The sequence below is a fragment of the Felis catus genome, chromosome A3 (assembly GCF_018350175.1).
Source record: "Felis catus isolate Fca126 chromosome A3, F.catus_Fca126_mat1.0, whole genome shotgun sequence".
NCBI classification, from domain to species: Eukaryota; Metazoa; Chordata; class Mammalia; order Carnivora; family Felidae; genus Felis; species Felis catus.
In genome coordinates, this window is record NC_058370.1 from 117,649,799 (window position 1) to 117,673,431 (window position 23,633).

General features: G+C 52.9%; 1 protein-coding gene across 11 annotated transcripts in view; it reads right to left on the reverse strand.

The window, feature by feature from the left end:
• Positions 1 to 5,691: 5,691 nt before the first annotated feature.
• Positions 5,692 to 23,633, reverse strand: part of BABAM2 (BRISC and BRCA1 A complex member 2) — a 425,146-nt gene continuing 407,204 nt past the window's right edge. For 6 of the 11 annotated variants that reach the window (XM_045054775.1, XM_045054777.1, XM_045054778.1 and 3 more), the window contains 2 exons: positions 8,470 to 8,642; positions 5,692 to 6,121 (listed from right to left, as the gene is read on the reverse strand). In XM_045054775.1, coding sequence (XP_044910710.1) covers positions 6,042 to 6,121; positions 8,470 to 8,642 — 253 coding nt within the window. In that variant the 3' untranslated portion in view covers positions 5,692 to 6,041. Of the gene's footprint in view, positions 6,122 to 6,204; positions 6,484 to 8,465; positions 8,643 to 23,016; positions 23,467 to 23,633 lie in introns of those variants that run through there. The other 5 variants (XM_045054784.1, XM_045054786.1, XM_045054781.1 and 2 more) reach the window with 4 other exon arrangements.

Genomic DNA, 23,633 nt, shown 5'->3' on the forward strand with positions numbered 1-23,633 from the left:
TGGCCCCCCTGGGCCGACCCTTGCCCCCAGGCCTAGTGTCCCCAGGCGTGACACCGGCCCCTAGCTGGGCTATGAAATGAGCCCAAGGTAAAATCCCTCTGTCAACCTACTTGAACTTAGGCACCCAGCTGACGACTGACTCCAAAGCTGTACCCTGGGGAGGTGGCACTCTTATCCTGCAGGCACTGTTATACCCAAATGGTTTGTGGCCTGCCCAGGAATTGCCCTCAGAGCCCCGATGCCTGCCTTCGGCTCTCTGCAGTGGTGGCCTATCAGCTCTCTGAAGGGCCAAGAAGGCAATGGATGCAAAGGACCCAGAACAGGGCCTGGGATCTCATGCATGATGCTCGAGAGGGCTTTCGTCACTATTAATACCCCCCCACCACCTGCTCAGACGGCCAAAGGTCATTGCCAGCTGGGGAGTCCTATTTTGCAGCAAAAGTACGATCACGGAGTCGAAAGGGATGAGTTCTCTTGGGTGACTCCTAACTGGGAGTGAGGAGACTTCTGTAGAGGGACAGCTCCTAGCTGGTGTTGAAGAAGTGGGTGATGGGCTCTATTCTGGAGGAACATGTATCTGTCACACCTTCCACATGCCATGCGGCTCATCCCAACGTGGCAACTGGCCCAGCCCAGGGAGGGTCATTCTGGTCATTCCTGGGTTGCCTGTGGGGTTACTTTTATTGCCACAATTAGTCATAATTCATCATAACCCCAAGCTTGACCTCTCAGACTTATAAAGCGTGGCTCTTCCAAAAGGGTCAGAGATGAATGGAGGAGTGACATGGGAGCCGTGAAGCAGGAGAACACGAGTTATGTTAGGAAATAATCCTCGGAGTTCTTTCTTACTTGCCCTGGGATCCTGTGCTTTTGGAAGTAGCCTGGTGCCCTTCCTTAATAACTGCCACAACCATTCCCATCTAGTTTTCCCCAGATGTCACGCCATCGTTTCAACCAAGCGTGTCCTGGGCTTTAACCTGAGAATGTGGCACAAACTCAGATTTTTTTCCCACAGTGGGCTGGCCCTGGCTCGGCCATCGGCAAGTCAGTTGGTATGTCTATGGATTTCTGTAGCCACACAGGCCCATCTGCCTGCACAAGGACTGCTTCAGAGCATCCTGCAGTAGAGGGCACACGGACACACAGAACCCCCGGTGGTGAAGCCTTGGAACCAGCAGACCGAGGGCCAACCCCGGCTTCCACCTGACCTGGCCCAGGCCCGACCACCCCAAGCCCCTCTCCTCCTGCGGAAAATGGCAGAGACCAGGATATGAACGTCTCGTATACGATAGATGCTCACTAAATCTCTCTCCGTGTGGAGAAGCTTGGTAAGGGAAGTGGAAAGAAACTAAGCCCTGGGCTCGTTGCCTTTGTGTAATGAGGACCGGGGATGGACAGGGAGAGGAGGAGCAAGGGAAGGAAGGAGGGAAGGAGGGACAGAAAGCAGCAGGGATGAATGAATAGGTAAATATACCAGCTTCCTGTCCTCAGGTGAGTTATTTAGCTTCCTTGAGGCTCCGTTTCTGGATCTACGAAATGGGGATAAGAACACCTACCTCATTTAGTTATTTTGAGGATTAAAAAAGACAATGTACAAAAAGTAGCTAGCACGGAACATTATTTATAGCTCCATGGGGACAGCCACCACCATTTCCCTCCCCCCCCCCCCCAGGACCCATTTGTACTTGGCATCTGGTCCCCTCTCCTTTTACTCTACTCACTGCGCATAATTACTACAGATGCATAAACAAAAAGGTGAGGCTTCTCTTGCTTTCATTTCAAAAAGCATCAACGACTTGGTTATGATGCCATGAATAGCGTGAGACGCCATCTGACCGTGAGATGGTGTTTTTAACATTCGCGTGAAGGAGAACGTGGGACGGGCCAGTCCCCGTGAACTGGGGCAGTTTCTGGGGCTGGCACTATTTATAGGCTCAAGCAAGAGGTGAGCCGAATGTGGTGATTTCTCTACCAAGGCCGTGCCTGCAAAGCAAGAGTCTGTGGCCGTCAGGAACCGAAACTGAGTCAGAAGCAAAAGTGACCTGTGCTGCTATGATTTTCCTGCCTGTGACAGAGCAGGCTCCAGGGCGGATAAGCAGGTCACGCAGGTGTTTGTTCTCAAGCGCTACGCAGAGCAGCACGCTGACCCAGCGTGGCGGGGGTGGGGGTGCCCCCAGACACTTCCCATCGCTCGCTCGTGACGATCAAGAGGACTCATGATTTTGTCTTCCCGGTGATCCAGACAGGGCCACTCTTCCGAAGGCCACATTCGTTGGGCAGGACTGCTCAACAGGGGCATTCTGACTTTTCACAAAAAGGCCAAAGTCAACATCAGAAAAATCATCTTTCTGGTCTGCAATAATAATAATAGCCGCTTTTTATCAAACCTTTCCGTGGGCCGAGCACCGTAGTGGTGCTTTAGGTACATTGTGTCTTCACAACCCTAGGAGGCAGGTGTTTACTCCCATTTTACAGATGAGAAAACAGAACTCCCAGAGATTAAGGGAAGACCCACCCTGGGGTCTGTTTACCCCGGCCGAGGCTCCCACAAGCACCCTCCCTGCTTCTCCCCCGTCTGCATCCAGGGGTTGGTAGCTTGAAATCAATCACAGTAGGGGTATTTACACCGGGGAAACTGGCAAACAGTGCAAGTCATGCCCCTCCTGTTTTTCTCGTCCTTTTTAAAACCGCTGAAGAACTGCCTGTCAAATATTTGCCAGCCACCAAGTGGGCAGAGCCAGGAGTCAAATAGAAGTCTCTCTCCCCAGGGCGCCTGGGTGGCTCCGTAGGTTAAGCGTCGACTTCGGCTCAGGTCATGATCTTGCGGTTCATGAATTCGAGCCCCGCGTCGGGCTCTGTGCTGACAGCTCAGAGCCTGGAGCCTGCTTCGGATTCTGTGTCTCCCTCTCTCTGTTCCTCTCCTGTTGACACACATACACACACACACACACTCTCTCTCAAAAATAAATATTAAAAAAAAAAAAGTCTCTCTCCTCAAGTTCACGCTCTTTCCAATTCATTCCCAGGAGCAAACGGGCTCTGTCATGGAGCCCCATGCCATCAGGCTGGAGGCAGTGGGTCCTCAGGAAGCCGAGCGGCTGAGAGAAGGCTGAACACGGACAGCCCAGGTCTCTTACACCTCCGTCCCGGACCTCCGGGGAGAAGCCCGGGTATTGCTAGTCAACACATCGGAGTCCTTTTCCTTGTCCATGCGGAGCTAAAGATTCAACCGAAATGACAAGGGCTGACTAAGCTGGAGACGGGTTTTATGAGGTAATAATAATGTGCTCTTATAAATGGCACTTTTCTTCTTCAAAGCGTTTTATAGCCATTTACTAATTAGTCCCGGGCTGTACTCTGTACGCACGTACAACGCGTGACGATTGGCTGAACTAGCAAGAAGTTTAAAAACACACAGGTGACTGTCATCCATTTACAAGCACCGCTTGCTCCTGTTGCTGTCAGGGCAGAGGGGAAACTCACAGATGCTGGTTTTGAATCCTTAGCATTTGCCACACGAAGTGGCTATTGTCACCTTTGGTTGCTTGGTTCCTCCTAAGAAAATCAGCCCAAACCCTCCCCCTGAGACGCAAGTCTTTTTAAGATTCATATACTCCTCGTGCTCACAGACCTATACATGGCACATCATCCTTCTCTGGGAAAGAAAAAAGTGTGTTTGTTTTACGAGAGAGATGGGGACATACGTGAGACACGGCACTGCGGGTCCAGAGCCGGGAGCCTGGGTCGAATCCTGATCCTGGCACTGACTGGGTAACTCACCGAACCTCTCTGTTCTTGTTTCCTCATCTGTGGAAACCTCTACTCAGGGGCTTACTTCACAGGTCTGCGGTGGAGATGCTGGAGTGTGTGACAGCACTTCCCAGGCACGCCGTGCCTTGCTTGGCAGGCGTGTGGGTGTATCGTCAGCAGCCTGGTGGGCCTGAGCAGATATGCACCCCTAGAGGTTGGCAGGGGCGGGAGGGCCATTCCCAGATCACACGGCCCGCTACCGGCTGGTGTCACTACTGACTGGCCGCTTGAAGTGCCGAGGGTCCAGGCCACATGACCTGACCCCACCCCACATCTACCAACCACCCTCTGCTGGAACTGGCGCTGAATCCCCCAACTGGGTCTGAAGCCCTGACTCAGTCGACTCTTGGCTCTGTGGGCAGTGAGCCCTACCCATGCCCCTCCATGGGGGGGACACAGCCACAGCAATCCTGGGCGACAGCGTCACGGAGCAGAGAGGATGAGGCTTGGCCCCCGGTCGCACAGAAGTAGAGTGGACTGTCGGCCGGCCAGAGGCAGAAGAGGCTCCAGAGTGGTCGGCTGGCTTTGGGCTCAGAATAATCATCAGGGGAGTTTTATCACAATCCAGGTGTCCCGGCCCCGATGGGTGAGAACTGATCCAGAACTGCAGTGGCGTCCAGAGCAGCGGCTCTGAAAAAAGCTCCCCGGGGGGTCCTGATGAGCCAAGGCTTTGTATGACGTACAGAAGGGACTTACTCAAGGTTACACAGCCAGCTGCTGGCAGAGCTGGGGTGTGGACACAGGGCACTGGGCTCTTCTCTGTCATGGGAGTTCCCAAGGTTTCAGGGCAGGGGGCAAAGCACCCGCTCGGTGTAAGAACCCAGAGCTGGGCTGTCCTCCAGCTGGTGGCTGGCAGGGGCGGGGGCTCTGTCCCAGCCATTCCCCTCCCTCCTGGGAGCTGGAGAATACAGGAAGGAGAGAGATCCCTCACGGGCCCCCATGAGGGCCCTGGGCTGGTCCCCTTTCAGGCTCACATGATAAAAGGGGAACCAAGGGGAACAGTGCGAGGCCCCGTGAAACCCTACAGGTGGGCTGGGGTTTCACCTTCGCCTGGGAAGGCAGGTGGGTGAAGTACGGGTACAGGCCCTGCAGGCCAGCTGCTGGCTTCTCTCACCTCGGTGCGTAGGTCCGACGTCCCGTGTTGAAAGCCTTCAGGATGGGACAATGCTAAGCGAAAGTGGCAATCTTATAAAGTGGTCAGGGTGGCTGTACTCAACTTGTGAGGGAGCTAAGAGAAGTCATGTGATGGTATGGAGAGGCCTGGCCCCCAACTCCAGGCTTGCTCCCATCCCAGTTTGCTGGGAGAGTTTCCGTAGCTCTTGGGTCATAGTTCTCTCTGTGTACTTAAGGGGGCGGCAGGGGTGAGGGGCTGGGGGTGGAAACAAGAGGAGTCCTGACAATCCATAATCCATAAATATAGGAAAAACGGAACTTGCTCAGGGTATCTTCCCCAGCTGCCAGGCCTGAGCCTGGATATCACACATACGCCAGTGATGGCCCACAGCACCCAACCTTTGTCTTCCTGGTAGGATTTACACCAGGCCGCATGGGCCCAAGTAGGCCTCCTATCAGCCTAGGGAGGGGTGACGTGAGAGAGGGAAGGACGGATTCACTGGCTGATTCAGCAAACTCTGCACAGGGCGCCCACTCAGGGAGCTGGAGGGGTGGGGGTGGGGGTGCTGGACCCAGTTGTTCCTGAGCCCCAGTCTTGGGCCTGGCTTGCTGGGTGGCTGAAACCACGCAGGGTGGTCAGATTCATTCAGGCAGCACCTTTCTCGATGGAGAACTGCCCCAAGTGGGAAATGTTGGGTGTAAAACACACACATACACACACACACACACACACACACACACACTCGTGACACTAGTTTTAGGGACAAATAAAAGCAAAGGGGGGTTTAATGTTAAAACTTAAACAAGGTCTTGCAGACAAAGGCTTTCCTGGAATAAGGGTGTGTGCATTTGTGGTGTCTTCCTTTCCCCGGAAAAATAGTTTGTCATAATTTGTGATTTTATTTCTTCCAACTAGAAATATACTGAAGGAAACAAAGAGGGAGCAGCCGGAGGTGGGGGCCAGGTTGCCGCCGGCCAGCTTCAGTTTGGGTCCCAGGCGGGGCGTGCAAAGCCGCTGTGTGAGCAAAACGCTGCCATGAAGGCATTCCAAGTGGCTTCCAGGAAGCCGCCATATGTGCTGACACGCATGTGGACAGAGCAGTCTGGCTGGCCGCTTCTCAAGACTGGTGTTTCCTAGAGCTTTCCATTGGCAAACGCTGCCTCCTGGAACTGAGGGACAAAGGTTTTGAAATAAGCCCTGGTGGGAAAGAGGGGGAGAAAAAAGTTGTGGTTAGCATAAACAACTTGAAAAAAAGTGCAACTCGGAGCTTTCAACCTAACTCAGAACAGTTGTTATTTATTGTTCGTGCATCTGGGGTTGGATTTCCCTTCCCTGCTGATGCAAAGCCCTCTGGATTTTTCCGAGGGAGGTACACACAGTTCACTACTGTGCTATCTTGTGTGGACATTTCAAGGGCCCGTACGCAGATCTTCCTGGCGGCCAGTTCCTATTAGACATCAGTGCTCAGTCTCCCTCTGCTTTTCCCGGGCCAAAGACGGGCCTGATCCCCGCGACAAGCCAGACAGTGGCCAAGCCAGCCACCCAGTCGTTTCTGTGACCTGAAGTATAAAGAGAATTGTACTCTTCATTCAGTTGCATGAGACAAAGAGGGTCTAAGAAAAAGGATTTCTAAGCGTTCCATGGTCTCCACTTATTTCCAAATACATGTGCAGTTTGGTCTACTGGAAAGAAAGCCAGGCTGGGTACCAAGAGAGCGTTCCTTGGTCAGTCACAGACTGGCGACGGGATCTGGGGCAGACCGTCTGGCCTTTCTGGAACCCAGATTCGAATCTGTAGAGACAGGCGCCACGTCCTACATGGGCCCACCCTGCCAGGCATGGTATGCGGTGCAAGGGGCTTCGAGGTGACCTAGATGGGGCCCTGCTGCACAGGAGATCCCAGTTTAGAGGAGAAGACAAACACATAATCGGTGCCAGCCGAGGCGGTAAGGGCTCCTATGGAGGCACCGTGAGGCACCAGGCTCGCACCGTCAGTGATGGTGGAGGGGGAGTAGGCATTAGGGGTGTTCTAGGCAAGAAACAGCCAGAGCAGGGACAGGGGGCAAGGGGTGGCTTGCTGTGAGCTGGGAAACGCAAAGCTCTGCCGTAAGACAAAAGGTGAGGTAGGAAGTGGAGGGGCGGGGTAGGCGCCCTCAGCCCCTGGTCACCCAGGCTTGCCTCCTACTTCTCTCTCCCCACCCCCGGCTCACATGAGGGCACGGTAGTCACACCTTACTTACCCAGAGCGGCTCATTCAGAATCACAACATGAACTAGGACGGGCCACCGAGAGGCCCTGTCACCACCAGTACCACAAAGGCCGCAAACAGGGCTCCCACGGTGCAGGGGTGAGTGGCCCTACACGATTCGACAGGCCCTGGGGTCCCACAGTGCAGTTACGATGACACCCGACTGCCCTCCCGCTGCCCCAATACCAAGTCAACTGAAACTTCTTTCCAATGTCGCCACTGTGTCTGGCTTTTGCAGGCCTGGCCTCCGCGGCCTCAGTGTGGCCTTTATGTGCTGCCTCCTCTCTCAGGAAGCTCTTCTCCGGCGTGACATCCCACATCCTAGGTCTCCTACCTCCCTTCTCCTTGCCGTGCTCCCGGGATGAGCTCTCTCACCGGGACCCTCCCATCTTGGCCCCCCCCCCCGCCCCCCTCACCGCCCCAGCCCCTCACACCCGGCGCCGTTCTCAGCCTCGGCCTCCTTAGCACAGAAGCACGCAATCTGGGCCCCTCCGCCCTCATTTCCCTCCCAGACTTCCGGCCCCACGTTCCAGCCACCTGCGGGACACTGCGATCTGGATGTCTCTGTAATTCAAACCAGTGTGCTCCGAATGAAGGACTCCCCAATATTAGGTCTTTGAACTTGCTTTGGCCCATCTGTGCTTCCGTAACAGAACCCTGTTTCCACGGCTCCCATGGCTCCCTAAAGCCCTGCGGTGAATTCATCCTGATGTTCTTCCTCCTCCTCCACAACGTCCCTCTGTCCTTTGTGACACCCCCTGGCTCCAGGTCTTACTACCTTTCAACGGAGCTGCTGCACAAGGCTGTTTTTCCCCCCGGGCACGGGCTTGCTTCACCCTTCTGCTGCAAGTGGAGACCTTTTCTTCGAGTGCGCATCCCTGTCGCTACCCAACCACGACCCTGCATGTTCCCCGGACTTGCAGCCTGGCACTCCACGATTGTCACTATCTGGCTCCGACATGTTAAAAAAGCTGTGTTTGCCCTTCCATTTTGGGGCACATGCACCCCTCCCCTGGGAAGCTAAGAAAGCTAAGGATCCTCTTCCAGAAAAATTGCAGGTATGCCCTCCAGCCTCCTGGAATTGGGGGAGGTCACAGACTCCCCGCCGCCCACGCATGGTCCAGGACGCAAGCCCCCCGCTCCAATCTGGCCCCCTGCTCTTCCTCACACATGCCATTTTCCACCTCTGGGCTTTACTCGTGCTCAGGTCAAATGTCAAGTCCTCCCTGGCTACCAAGAGGTTCTCTCCCTTTGCACTTCTCCCAGCATCTGTCACGTACGCTACATGTCATACTTGCCGGGCTGCGCGGTGGGCCCTGGAAAGCAGGGAGCACATCTTTCAGTGACCCCACAGGCCATCCCGTCGACAGCATCCTCAGCTGGCCCCTCAGCGAGACCTTCACGGCTGTAATTAAGGTAACTACGGATGGCCACCGGGTTGCAGGAGGCGTTAACGCATGTCCATTGCACGCTGTTCAAGAAGGTGAGAGAGTAGCCTCAGAAGGCAGACAAATGTGACACATAGGCACCGAAGAAGAGGCTGCAGTCCGTTCTCAGACTTCCAATTATGCCAACACTTTGAAGGATAGCGCAGCCTCCTCCATCCACATCCTGCTTAACACGGGCCTGAGCCGGCCACGCTGTCACCGTCTCTGGGACCCGTGACCTCAAAGCCCTTTCCAGCCAGTTGCACCACCACAGTTGTCCTGATGGACAGGAGGGGCTGCGTGGGGTCCAGAGAGCCACAGACCTAGAGCGAGGCTGGCAGGGCATGCGAGGCCCTGGGCTGTGTCTCCCACCGTGAGCAGGGGTGACGAGTCCAACCCCACGTGACGCCTGCACGGGACAGTGTAGGAAGGGATCTTGTCAACTGTCTGCAGCCACCCAGTGTGCGGGCCACTCCTTCCCCACCCATGTTTCATTTGCTGCTGTTCGCCCAGCGACATGCATGTGTTCACTGGAGGACAGCCTGGTGGCCCATCCTCGACAGTCAGCGATTGACAGGCTGCTGCCGACGTCCACTGTACTTGCTTTGCTGCCTGAGGTGTCCTGTGGAGCACGGCCGACCCCAGAACCACTGGGCAGGGTGGTGCCCCCTCCCCAAGTTACAAGTCGGCCCCCCGAAAGGCACCCGATGAGTGGACGACGCTGGCTGGGGCTGGGGCCCGCCCCCTCCCTCCCTCTCGCTTCAGGCCCAGAGTCCCACGGGTCCCCAAACAAATCTGATCGGCTGTTCTTCCTCGGAAACTTCTGGGGTAGGGGCTGCAACACTACCAGCTCCTTAGACCAAAAGGTCTTGGCAAGAGGGAGCAAGCTTTAGAGTTAAGTTCTTTCCTTCTTCAGAAAGTTCTAAAGTTTCCTGTTCTGTCCTGGGCTTTCCCTCCAGGGCGAGCTGTGTGACGCGAAGGGGAAGCAGTGTGGAGAAGGGCTATTTAAAGGCATGAGGCTCCCGGCTGTTGTCAGCGGGCGCTGCCCCACTGGGCTCCTCACGAAGCCAGTTCAGGGAGAGGGAGGAGGAGGAAGGGGAAAATGACAACTGGCTCCCACTCATTTATAGATTTATTTTTTTTAAAGTGCTGTTTTCATTTATTTCACTTCTTATCAGAGAAAATGGAGAAGTGCCCAGGGTATAGCTTGCCAAAGGCACTAGTCATCTATCACCTTTTGAAAAACTCTTTGACCCAAAGACAAAACGTACGGCACGCTTTAAAGTGTAAGTGTGCGGCAGGGTGGGGGAGAGGAGGTCTCCTCACCTCCGCGCTAACTGGCTGGGAGGACCCGTGGGGAGAGAGGCCTTGAGTCAGTCAAACTCATCATTTCTATTCACGCTGGAAGGGAATTTATTTTTAGACCAAATTCGAGCTGAATATGCCTTAGGACAAAGTAAGGTTCTGACCTTCTTCACTGGTCTCAGTCCCTCTGCTCCGGGTTTTATAAAATCACAGCTCGGTCCAATCCCAGAGTCTCAAGTAGGAAGAATGAAGCTTAAAGAACGGACCCCAGGCTGCGGCTGGGTAGGTTTTCCATGAATTCAGAGCAGGAGTGGCTACCGGCCAGGCCTCGGCTCCCGGGCCCGACAGGGAGTGCGGCAGACAGACCCCTCGGTCCAGGAGTCGGGGAGCGGGCGCTCGGCAGGAAATCTCTTCCCTTCTCGAGGAGTCAGATCCTTCATATACAGAGCAGAGCCCTGTAGGCCGTGGGCTGTGAAGGCCGCGGGGGTGAGTGTCGTGTGCGCTCCGGAGCCAGCACACCTGGGCTCGAGGGCCGACGCTGCTCTTTACTGGCTCTATCGCTTGGGCAAGTGACTCACCTCTCCGGCTTTAATTTCTTCAACTACAAAAGGGGAAAAGTAACCTTCAATTGCCTTAAAGGGTAATCTTCGTGAGGGTTCAATGAGATGGCCCAAGTGAGCACTTGGCCTGGTGCCTGGCGTCACAGATGATCAGTAGATGTCAACGGTTACCGTGGGGACGAAGCTGGGTCCGAGGGGAGAGGCTCTGAGTCTGTGGGGGCAGCAGAAGAGGGAGCCCCTGTGTGGCAGAAGAGGACATAGGGTCCTTGCTCTCGGTTCATCCTTTCTGTCACGGCTTGTTGGATGATCTCTCGCTTATCACATTGAGCGGGGCAGTCGGAGGGACAGAGATGGCCAGTCTCGGGGGCGGGGGGGACACCCAGCCAAACTTTTCAGGACACGGCGCATCTCTTAAAATCCAGTCCGGAGGTGCCAGCGGCACGCTTGGGTTATCTGAGGATGGGCTGTGCGGTCACAGCCACCGGCACCCTCTTTGTCTTCTGCCCGAGCTGCTGGCTGTGTTCCTGTGTGTAGCTCTGGTCAAAGGCTTGGTCAGGGAGGAAGCTGCAGCCGTGAACTAGAGGGATGTTTAAGAATCACAGGGCTCTGGCGGCCCGTGATGGGGGCGCCCAAGTTGGCTGGGTTCCCACACAGGCCTTCTGTTCAGGTCACCAGGTATCATAAGGGGCAGTCCGTGGGTCAGGTGGAAAGAGTACCGAACCACGGAGACATGGGTTCTAGTGCAGGCCTTGGCTTGTTGTGTCATCCGGAACCGGGACTCAGTGTCCTCACCCGGAGCAGGAAGATTTATACCTGATGGTCTCTTAGTGCCACCTACTTATGGTTCTGAGACGCCCACGTGACCTTGAGCAAGTCATTTAACTTCTTTGTGTCTTGATCCTTCACCCGTTAAGTGACACCCAGCGTGTCACAGGTGGTGGCAGTGCGGAAAGGCGGTAGTGGTGGCTGTTACCATCCGCGGCGCCTTTTCACAAACAAAACAGGGTCAGCGATGAACACTGCAGGGCCCTGAGGAGACGTTTAGTGGCACCACAGGCAGCGCATGACAGGGACGGAAGACCAGTTCCCCAGCCGTCCCACCGAGGGGAGGCTCCACAGCAGGTTGTTAGTAACCGGTGTGTTCTGGGGAAGGGGTTCTGGAAAGTTATGACAGGGACCCTTAGGGAAATCTGCAGATGCCTTCGGGTGAAGGCATTTAGGAACTGTGTCCAAAAGGGCTCATCTATAGGGGTTTTCCCTACGGGAATTGCAGTTCTGTATTTATTCAATGGATATTTTCAAACGAATAAAAATCCACATTTGAACGTGTGAACTGATATGGCTTTAAGAAAATTCTAACAGAAACAGAAAACAAGGCCCAAACGGGTTGGGGACTCTGGAGAAGGGGAAGGGGCCCCGTGGAGTGGGTGAAGCATGGCTGTCAGTGTAGCAGGAAGCCCCGCTCTCTGTCTGCAGGCAGGAAAACGCAGGCTTAGTGAGTTCACGTGCTCTGTGGTGCCCTGATCCTGGTGCCACTGGGGCACATCTTCCTACAGGCCGGAGAGACCCTGGGGTCTTGCTGCCTTCAGCCTTGCTTACTTGGGACTTTGTATTGTATAAAAGCCTAAACGATTATCTTCTTCCAAAACAGGGCTTGGTTGTCTCTTTTTGGAATTCGAAAATCTTTTTTCTCCGGGCAATCATGAGATGAGCCTTAGGATGTCTGCCAGAGTCAGGCCAACGTGGTGGTGGAGAGGGGCGGGGTGGGAGAAGTGGTTTGGGGACACGACCCTCGTTGTCAGGAAATCAAGGAAATATAAATCAAGTCAGAATGCATTTTTGCAAAGAGAGGCAAGTTCCAAAACATCTAAGGCCCATTTCTTTCCCCACTTTTCTGCTGCAGCTGTGACTTCAACTGGCACATGTTTTTAATCAGTCATATGAAAACCGATTGTGGTCTGAAAATCAAAGCAGTCCTGTAAATAGTGAGACAAAGTCCTGCTAATCATTTCTCGTGGTCTTGCCTGGTCCTCATTGTCCTGGACGGGCCACTGTAAATACTGACTCATCTGAGGTTACTCTCCTCGTGTCAGAGGAGTCAACCTTAAAATAGGATCTCTACAAAGAGACCTGCGTCTACTCCAATGCCCTTCACCCCAAACCCTCCAAAGGCCCCTATGAAGTCTGCCCATCCGACTCCGGGCGCCTTGGTGGGCAAGTGACAGGCACAATGGAAGCTTATTTTGTAGCTGCGCCCCAGGCGATGTCCGCCTGGCTCTCTGGCGTGGGCTCTAGGAACAAACAAGTGGTTGTAACTGGTTCACACAATCTCCCTAAATGTGTCGATCCTTGAGCACGGCTGCTTCGTTTTTAGGGGGTCCGAACTTGCAAAACAAGAAAATCAACACGCTTGAGATGCAAAGGCTTGATATCTTGCTGGGAACACAGCATCACAAGCTCACAGCTTCGGGCGGCAGCCCCCACCCCCAGCTGGAAGCAATCTCCCCTCCGCTGGATTCCACGGCACACCGGGCCTCCAACCTCAGGCCCAGCCATGGTCTGACTCGAGTCTGGAATGTTTAGATTGGTGTCTAGACGATGTCTTGTGCAGCTCGGGCTCCTCGCCTGTGAGACTGCCGACGGGCTGAGACTGTAGTCTCAGTATGTGTTGAATTAAATCAAATGCTGTTTTAGGAGGACTTCAACAACCAACCAACCGAGATCCATTTCTAGACATCAAAGTATTGGGATGGAATCTGGCTCCTTCTAAATCACAGGGTATTTTTAAATGCTTACTAAAATGATCAAAATTACCTAGTGGTTCTCTCTCCTTCTGAGGCCCTCCAAGGAGGCCCTCTGGAGCCTGGCCAGTTCCTTTGGGCTACAGAAGCTTGCAGCCAGCTTCTGCAACTGCAGGAGTGAGGCCTTGTCCCCAGGGCTGCAGGCATCTCTGCCCCCTTGGAACCCTCTGGCACAGTGCATGAGAAGGCGGCCAAGGAGGACAGCAGAGGTCAGCTGGCCAAACGAGAGGGAGGGACGGGTAGTCCTTATGGGCTCCTGAGACTCCCCCAGCCACAGGGCTCCCATCCTCCACTGGGCCCCATCTCTGGGGGCACACATCCGTCACATTCCAACCGTTCTTCCATAGCCACCACACACTCCTCGACGGCAAGATGGTCATATTCAACCGCCTTCTGGCATCCCAGGTTTGGTGTGGGGCTCAACACACAGCAATGCAATAAATATTTCTAATGAACGTAGACATTTGGCTTAAAGACATACTTTAGAATTATAACATTTTGGAACAAAAGGAAATCTCAGAGGTCATATGGTCCAATCACTACAGGGAAGGGAAAACTGAGAGCCGGAGAAAATGGTGGCTCCTCTAACACAGCACACGACAGTCACGGCTGTTAGTACAGGTTTTCTCTGTAAGTCTCTGGACAGCAGAATTTAGGGATGGTTCGTCCTTACTGCCCAGTAGTGCTCAACTTCCTTCGGGCCTCACAGCAAGTGAATGCTAAGTTGGTGCATGAGTGAAGAAGTGCCCACGGCCAGCTGGAGGCCCTGGAGCTAGGGGCAGTGCTCGCATTCCTCTCAGCCTGATGCTGTTTGCATCCTGAACCTATTCGATGAGAGGCTGGGAGGAGGGGGTACCTTGTGGCCACTGAGAAAGGCCTGGCCTCTGGGTGGGGAGGGGGCTGAGATGAAGGGGTGCACCTGGTTGGGCTGAAGCTGGACAGCAGGTGTTGGGGGCGGTGGGGGGGGGCTAGGGAGTGTGGCACTGCCTGGGGACCCAGAGCAGAGCCACAGTCCTGTGCTCATCCTGTTTCCCTCACTGTGCCTCAGATGGCAGGTGCCTCGGCGGCGGGCACCGGTCTTCTGCTCCCTCTGCCCAGGGCTGCATGAATAGGAGCTGAGCACTGCTCCCACGGATGGCTGTGTGGATGCCCGTGAAGGGTGTCGGGATCCCTCCACAGGCCTGGCCAGGACGAGAGCTACTCCTACGCTCACCTGTGCTGGGGAGACGCTGACCACCCATCTGATGGCAGTGAGTCACTGCCAAGGTCACAGATTACTCTCCCCTTCTTAGTCAGCGAAGGGGGAAAAACCAAAGGATAGACCTCGAAGAGGAAGTGCTCAGGGTCCCAGCCGAGCTGGCCATGCGGAGTGGGGGTGTGTGTCCGAGGCCCCAAGTCACACTCCAGTGGGGATTGTGCCTCAAGGCTCCCGCTCAGCACTGCCAGGCATCAGCCTCCGCAGGAGAGTGCCAGACCCCCACAGTGCCAGGGAAACACTTAGGAGATGGACTCTTTGGGGCATAAACAATCCTGTCCTCCCTAGAGAGTCTCCCTGGAGCTTTAAAGTGGTGTTTGCCTGGCTGTGAATTTGGGTTCTCCACTTAGACTCGGCATCTGGAGGCTGCAGCTCATGTCTTCCGTGGATGCCCGGGCCCCTGCCTGCTGCTTCTGGGCCCAGCTTTTCGTCGCTCCAGCTCTCTGACTATTCGCCCCCCCTCCCCAAGCTGGGTGTTCACAGGTACCCCTTGCAGACCGAGGGGAGGGGCAGCAAGGATGGCCAGGGTCCCTCTTCTTTCTATTCTAATCCCTCTGCCTGGCAGCTGAAATAAGATCCGCAGACATCTGGCTCTCCGGGCTCACAGATGGGAGAGCAGCGATTCCAAAGGAAGGAACTATTCAATGGGAGAGGCTGCCCGAGGCCCACCCTCCCTGCTGGGCTCCAGGGGCCTTGACAGAAACTTCAGGTGGGCTATGCTGGGCTGGGAGTATAGCGAAGTTCTCCAGCAGGCTGGCAGGAGGCAGAACCGTGGCAGGCGGGGAGCCTTATGGGTCCTCTCAGTCATTCTGAGGGGCACCGCGGAGGGTGGGGACGAGCACGGGGGAGGAGCCCACCTGCTCCTTAGGGCTCTTTGCACCCTGCACCAAGCCCGGGGCCCTGTGCATGCTGTGCACGGGCAGCTCTGGCCCCGTGTGCCAGTTACAGAGAGCCAGGGCTGGAAGGAAATGAAGGACACACAACGTGGGTAAATGAGATCCACACGTGGTATCAAACGGGCTGGTTCAAATGATTGGTATCACGGTTGCAGTGCGTTGTGAAATCAATTTAGTGGGTCCCAAGCAGCATTAACATGAAACAAAATAAAGTCAGAGTGTATCACATGTGGCGAGGGGAAACAGTTTTTCACGAAACTTTTGTTTTAGTTATAAAGACAGAATTAGGTTATAAAATAAATATCTTCCCGTGGATTGTGGTTAGAAAAAAAAAAAACAAAAACAAAAAACCTGGAAGCCATAAGTATAAAGGAGGGAGGGTGCCTGCTACGTGCTAGACTTCATGCTATTTGTTTCCATCTATATTATTTTACGTTTACTTCTCCTGATGGGCCTACTGCCGGGGAGGTATTATTATCTCTGTTTCTGCCAATGAGAAATCTATGATTCAGAGACGCAAAGCAGCTTTCTAAGATCACGCAGGTAACTGGTGGCAATGCTATTTATAAATCCAGAGCTGCTAGCTGCTGGACTCCAAAGGACACGTTTTTTCCACACCGCCATGGTTTCCAGAGGAGAGAGAGCTGGAGATGGCGTGTGGAGGCCGGGGCCCTACCTCTGGGGCTGCCGTGTGACACCGAGTCACTCGGACTCCTCTTTGCGTTCGGGGATTTCTCCAGTGCTCTGCTTTGGCGATCCTCCCCTCCCAAGCACCAGGTTAGCTACATTTGGGTCTCCTCCATTAGCACCGAACGGCCGACAGCCCAGGAATGAATTCAGAGAGTTACTTACTGCCGGCTCACATTCGTTCTTACAAACCCCTGCTAAATGGCCCTCCCTCTTGTAGGTTTATGCGTCTAGAGGTGTTGACTGGTATCTTTAGTCCCCCTCTAGGGACCTGCATCGGGTGGCTTTTCAGTAGAATCATGACTGCAATGACAAGGGACAAAGGGATGAGCCTGGCCTCCCTCTCGCTTGTCCCTCGGGTTCCCGGAAGTACTAAAGCACCTGCGTGAAGAATGAGGCCTACTCTGAATGTCCGCGAGAAGGAAAAGAAAGTACGGGGAGGACATGTGCAATCTACCCAGGTGCACATAAGAGGCATCATAAATGTTCTCCAAATAATGAGCCCCAGAAGAGCAGAGGGCAGAAGGTCCTTTAATAGTAAGGTCATTTGGGATCTTAAAATCTCCAGGGTTGTTGAGAAGTACGATGTCTGGAAAGTGCTATAAAATGGGAGGTATTATTATCTTGACATAATTGAGCTGCAGACTAGGAATGGGGAGGCCTGAAGTGTGATCGTGGCTCTGCTTCTTACTGGCTATGCAACTTGGGATGGGCCACCTCACCTCTCCGCACCCCACACTGCCTCATCTGGAAAGTGAAGGGATGGCTTCTGAGTTCACTTCCAGGTCTAAAACACTACTATCCACTTATTATTATTATTATTATTATTATTACTTTGGTAGCAATCCAACCACTTTAGCCAGAGACAGTGGCTTACGTGGAAACAGTAATTAATGAATGACCTCTCCCTGTGCTTTGCTAGAGGGGTTCTCTCAAAGCCTTAATAAGTATTGTCAGGGATATCACACATGTCTGAGGTTTCTAGATCTCTCCCTTTGTCTCTAGATCTGACATAGGACCCCAACATTGGGTGGCCAGCATCTATCCTGGCCACCTTCCTTCCATCCTTCAGACCAGTAGACAAGCAAACACTCACTCAGTCATGGATAGCTCCTGCTCTAGTAACAGGCCGGATCCTGCGGCGATCAGGGAATGAATCTGAGCAGGGCCCTGGCCCTCGGAGGTACACAGACACTTGGCTCTTAGAGCAGAGAGCTGCATGCTAATTCTGGTCAGGGTTGGATGGCTTCACTTTCGCAGTCATGGGCCAAGCCCTCCTTGACCTGCTTCTCCTCACTTCTAGCGCTCTGGAGCAACAGAGCAAATGTTCTGCCGGGAGTTTGCTTTCTTTTCTTCTCAGAGCTATACCAGGGCATTAGCCAGCAGGCCAGACGTCTAGCACCTTTAATGACAATAATAATAATTTGCATTTATACAAGGTCTTTCATCGGGGAATCTTAAAGTGTATCACAAACAATAATTAATTCCCCTTTGCAACTCTGGGAGCCAGTTAACTAGGAGTGCGTTTGCTTTGCAGGTAAAGGGAACTTTCCTGGACGCTGCAACATGCTGGAGCCCTCCCTTCCTACCCAAACCTACCCACCTGCCCTCAAGGCTTGGCATAAGCATCAGGCCCTCCACAAAGCCTGCTGCTGCCACCCCCAGCCACGCCATGTGTCCGGTCTCTAAAGCTCCAACTGTGGAGCCGCTCATTCGGTACTAACCAGAGACACAGTGGAGGAGATCTTAGGATCCTGCGCAAGGCAGGGCTTGCCCTAACAGTACTTCTGAGGGGGTGACCCTCTAGTGCTGGCCTGAATACCTTTCATGAGGGAGAGCACATTACCTAAAGGCATGTCTAATAGTTACAGTGTTTTGCCTTATTCTAAACTGAAACCTACCCCCTGGGAACCCCCCGCCCATGGGTGCTACTTGTGTCTTCTGGAACAAAACACCCTACCTAAACTGTGTTGGGGTTGCAGGTTGATGTCTCTTGTAGCCATGTCATTGTCTGCCTCTGTGATCACTCTCAGGGGGAGGAGATGTTTGAGGCCTTGTGAACTGAATGGTGGGGGCAGCCGAGGCCTCCACCACGTGCCCCGGGCCCCAAGGTCAGGCTGCCTTCCTGAGCACTGTGGGCAGGAGTTCTCTGGTGTTGCTGGCTCTGGAGCCCTGGGTCTGCCCAGCTTTGAACGCAGCCTTGTAGATTCCCTATCCTTCTGACGATCCACCCCACCTGGATGCCTCTGTGTTCATTTTTGGGAGCTGTACCTCAGTAACACAGAAATACTCTCATTGTCTGTCAGATGCTTGACCATCAACAAAGGTCCTTTTTTCCTACACCTATTAAGTCTAGGAAATAACTGCCAATTGCAGGGACTGGTTTTTGGAAACCAAGCCAAACAGTAACCTCACTAGTTTCGTTTTGTTTTGTTTTGTTTTTTTACCAATTCTTTATCAGAATAAATGGCTGGTGCTAAACTTGAGAAAAGGACGCCTCAGTTGCTGAGCTGGTAACCTACATAAGGACAAAAGTTCCATGATCTCCCTCCCCTCCAAGGTGTTAGAGGCAAGACAGGCCTCAGGATGGAGGCCAATGGAATCCTTTGCTAAGTTTATTTCCAAAAGCTAGATCCCCTGGGGAAATCAACAACTCCCTTGAGTGATTTCTGGGTCCTTGCTGGTAGCTTTATGCCTGAAAAGACACCCACCCTCCCTTTGCCAAGAGTACGTTGTTTGGGTGAGAGTTGCCTCCTGGGGCCTTACCATTGAAGGAATCCTGAGCAGGCATCAAAGGCTATTGTTTTCCTAAAACCTGTGCCCTTGTGAACATGAGGTTTTGGCCTGTGGTCATAGAGCCTCACCCTGCTTTGCTTTCACAGAGTCCCACTTTCTGGCCTAGAGGCAAGAGTGACCATTTTTGGCTAGGATCTGGCCTGAGTCATTGATCTGGGGGATATTTGGAAGAAGGAAAATCAGAGAGGTTAGAGAGGGAACAGGCTGGTCTCATTCTGTGGCAAGAAGAGCACTCTGCAACCACTCTTACTGCCCAGAGGGAAGAGGTGGATTTTGGAGTCAGAACTGATTTAAATATGCATCTGTCACTTAGTACCTGTGTGTCTCTGGGGAAGCTACTTAACCATCCTGGGTCTCCATGGAGTTCCCATAGGACTCACGTGGCTGTTGTGAGGAACCCGTGCCAGGCACGTGGTAAGAACTCAAACCATGTTAGTTTCCTTTCCGCCTGCCCTCTGCTCCCACCACACAGCTGCATGAACACACTCCAGGCAACTCCTGCTTCACTTTAATTCAAGAAACATCGATAGGGGCGCCTGGGTGGCTCAGTCGGTTAAGCGTCTGACTTTGGCTCAGGTCATGATCTCGCGGTTTTTGAGTTCGAGCCCCGCGTCGGGCTCTGTGCCAACAGCACAAGGCCTGGAGCCTCCTTCAGATTCTGTGTCTCCTCCTCTCTCCACTCCTCCCATGCTCATGCTCTGTCTCTCAATAGTAAATGTTAAAAAAAAAAAAAAAGAAACATCGATGGAACAGCTTCTGTTTATAAGAGGGTCTGGAATACCTGGGACTGTTGACTACATAGTGCCTGTACCTAGTAGGCATTTAATATTTGTTGAATAAATGAATGAACTAACTTGATACTTGGTATTTTCTAGTTTATAATATGCTTTTAAAATAACCTCATTTTGGGGCGCCTGGGTGGCGCAGTCGGTTAAGCGTCCGACTTCAGCCAGGTCACGATCTCGCGGTCTGGGAGTTCGAGCCCCGCGTCAGGCTCTGGGCTGATGGCTCAGAGCCTGGAGCCTGTTTCCGATTCTGTGTCTCCCTCTCTCTCTGCCCCTCCCCCGTTCATGCTCTGTCTCTCTCTGTCCCAAAAATAAATAAACGTTGAAAAAAAAAATCTTTAAAATAACCTCATTTTGGGTGCCTGCGTGGTTCAGTCGGTTAAGTGTCTGACTCTTGATTTCGGCTCAGGTCACGATCTTGTGGTTTGTGGGATTGAGCCCCGCGTCAGGACGTGCGCTGACCTGCTTGGGATTCTCCCCCTCTCTGCCCAACCCTGCTCACGCTGTCTTTCTCTCAAAACTAACTAAATAAACATTAAAAAAAAAAAAAAACCCTTTATTTTAATGCAAGCCAACAATCAAGTGTATGAAAATAGATACCACTGCTCTCCTGCCACTGGATACATGAAGAAACAGACTTGGAGAGAACAGGTAGCTGGCCCAAGGTCAGCTGTGTGGTCAAGGCAGAGGGGGATGTGGAACAAGCTAGTGCCCTGTGGCAGCGCAGCGCTTTCCCTGGGAGGTCTCTTGCGCTTTGTGTGCCCACAGGCTTGGAGCAGGATGGCCACGGCTCTGAGGCACTCACAGTCCACTGGAAGGGCCCTATGTTTACCCACAGCATCTGTAGCGAAAAGTGAGGGGCATCATCGTGTGCCTGGTGATTTGAAGCAGTATGTTTTAAAAATCAAAAACATTTGCTAACTGCCAGCTTTCTTTCTCTCAGTTCCCAGGCCTCTGGTCCCAAGGGAACTATAGGGCTCTTCCCCAGTGCCGGCTTCACTGGGCTACCATCACCCTTCCCCGCAAGGAGTGGTGGCACTGATGCCCACACCCCACCCTAGGGCACACCCTTTTCCTCCCTAGGGCATCTTTCTAGGGCACAGAGAGAAGTGCCCTTGTACGCAGGCCTCTGTTCCTTAGCACGGTGCTCTGCACGCTTTAGGGGCTCAGAACACTGACAAACTACATTTCCTCTTGTTCCCAGTGGCCTTTCAGAACCAAGAAAGGGGGCAGGAAGTAGATATTAAGTTCTTGGCTACTGTGGGCTCCCAGCCTCTCTTTCTTCCCAATCCTCCAGCCTCCAAACTGCTGGGGGCCGCTGCTAGATATGAAATGAAAAGGGTAGGTTAGGAATCTTTCAAAATTTGCCCACACAGCTGGCCCAAATGCAATTCCCACTGTGAGCTGAGAGCTGGAAATCATATCTGACCACAAAGCCGTCTCACCCATGGGGAGTTCATAACAGCCTACTGAAAACCACTCTGACAGCACACCCTCTGCAGGAGGGGTGTCCCGGAACGGCGTCACCGCGCACACTGGGCAACGCGCAACCCAATGCCTCGGGAGTGAGGTCAGCTCCCACCACTGTGAGCTTGTCTATTCTGGACCGCCTCACCCATTTGTGCTGCTAGCGTATCACCTGTGAGCTATGGCTCTGGAAAATTATGTGCATTCCTGAAGTTGACGGCCAGTTTCGGGTCAGAAATTGCCAAAGAAGAGCCAGGACGTGGGCTCTCCAAAAGCAGTGCCTAACATAGATCAGGGTCTCTGGTGTCTGTTGGGAGGAGACCAAGTCTTAGTGCTTCTGGCCGTGGGGCGCCCCTCTGCCAGCCCCGAGACTCTGAGCCACCCTTGGCCTGGGCACTGCTGACAGGGACAGGTATTAATGGGCAGGCTAGGGGCCAGCTGAGGCCGCTGTGGTCTCAGAAACCAACGCCAAGCAGCATGAATGTGTCACTGGCCAGCAAGGCCCCTGGGAGAAGACCCCGCAGACTTCTAGGATACCAGGGATCAGGAGTGGCTGATGCATTTGGGAGTACAGCTTCTACTCTGCACAAAGGCATCTAGCTGAGTGAGCAAGTGGGGACTGGAAGTTCACTCCTGCTCTACTTGTAAGCTGTGTGCTCCAGGGGCTATGTGCCCAGAGAAACAGACTGCTGTGGGTTTTTTTTGTTTGTTTGTTTTTAACTCAAAGCTATTAGTCGAACTCTGCTCTGAACCAACGCAAAGGGGACACCTTTTCTAGTCTGCACAAAAGTTCTTTATAGACCAGAGTGGCCCTGAGAAGAGAACCATTCATTTCTGTACTTTGGGTTCTCTCTTGTGCATCTGGCATGTGCATAGGGGATGCATGTCACTAGGATGCAAATTTTATAAATTAGGATCTTGGGGCGCCTGGGTGGCTCAGTCGGTTAAACATCCAACTCTTGATTTCGGCTCAGGTCATGATCTCACGGTTCGTGAGTTTGAGCCATGCACCAGGCTCTTTGCTGACAGCATGGAGCCTGCTTGGGATTCTCTGTCTCCCTCTCTCTCTGCCCCTCCCTTGCGTACGTGCTCTCTTTCTCTCAAAAATAAATCAACATAAAAAAAAAAGAGAATCTTGTTTGGACTGCTAATGGGGGAAGAAGATGTAGTTTTTCCCTGGTCTCTGAATTTTTTAAGGCATCTTCAGGACTCATTTCTGTTTTTCTTACCACAGCCACCAACCTACCCCACCACTCCGGGCTATTCCCACCCCATCCTACATGTAGCTCAGACTCAGGGACAGAACACAGCCACACAGGCTCTCAAGGCAGTGTCTGGCTCCCTTTTCCTGTCATGGTTATCAAGTTGACGAATCTGTGTTCCTTTCCAGGGGGTACAGATGGCCCACCTTGAACCATGCCACTGAATGCAGTCAGACCTGCAGCTGGGTGTCTTTTTCCAAAATTGGTGAACACCGTGGGTGCCAGAGACATCAGACCAATAAGCAAACTCAGACGTACAGCAAAATAAACTGTAAAAATAAACAGAATGAGTCCCCACCCGTTGTAGATTTCAACAATCTCAAAACATGCTTTTAACTACTACAGGGAAGAGAGAGTTAAGACCCTTATTAGTTACTTCAGCAGCTCATGCTATAAAAGCACTGCCTGCCACAAGTTCAAAAGTCATAGGGAGTTGGATTTGAAAACCCTAAAGATCATCTAGTCCAGGGACCAGCAAACTTTTCCTGTAAAGGGCCAGATAGTAAAAAGTTTGTTTTGCAGGCCATATGCTCTGTTTCTACAATCTGCCTCTGCCCTTGTAGTGATAGGAGCCCCGGACGATATGTAAATGAATGGGTGTGGCTGTGTTCCAATAAAACTTTATTTGTAAAAACAGGCAGCTGGCTGTCGTCTGCCAATTCTTGTTCTAGTCCCACCCCTGTATTTTCAGAGGAGGAGTGACGTGACTCCTTCACGGTCACAGGACCCACCCAAGACCACCCAAGACCAAGACCTGCACAGTTTGTGGGGAGGAACAGAGATGCTTCTGCAGACCTCAGAGTCACCAGTGTGAAAGGACAAACTAGCCCCTGGGGTAACTGGAGAGTCTGACTCTCACATTTAACTCCAAAGAGGACCAAAATGCAAGTGGAAAATCACAGGTTAAAGTCCAATAGGACTGGGAAACACAACCCACATATCAAGCTCGGCTTGCAGACAGGTAACCATTGGTTATATCCTCATAAGTATATGCTGCTAAGGTTCATTCATCAGTGAGACTCAGGCACAGTTTTAAAATGTCTCTGGTGAAGGGCTGGAAAAAAAAGGGAAAAAAGGACCCGTGAAGCCACTGGCACTTGTCTGTGAACAATACGAGAAGAAAACAGCATATTCATTTTTTCCAGGCAGCAGCTAGTCAAACCTCTAACAGTACATAAATGGTCAGAGAGGGCAAACCCTCTGGTCCAGGGCTTGGGAACA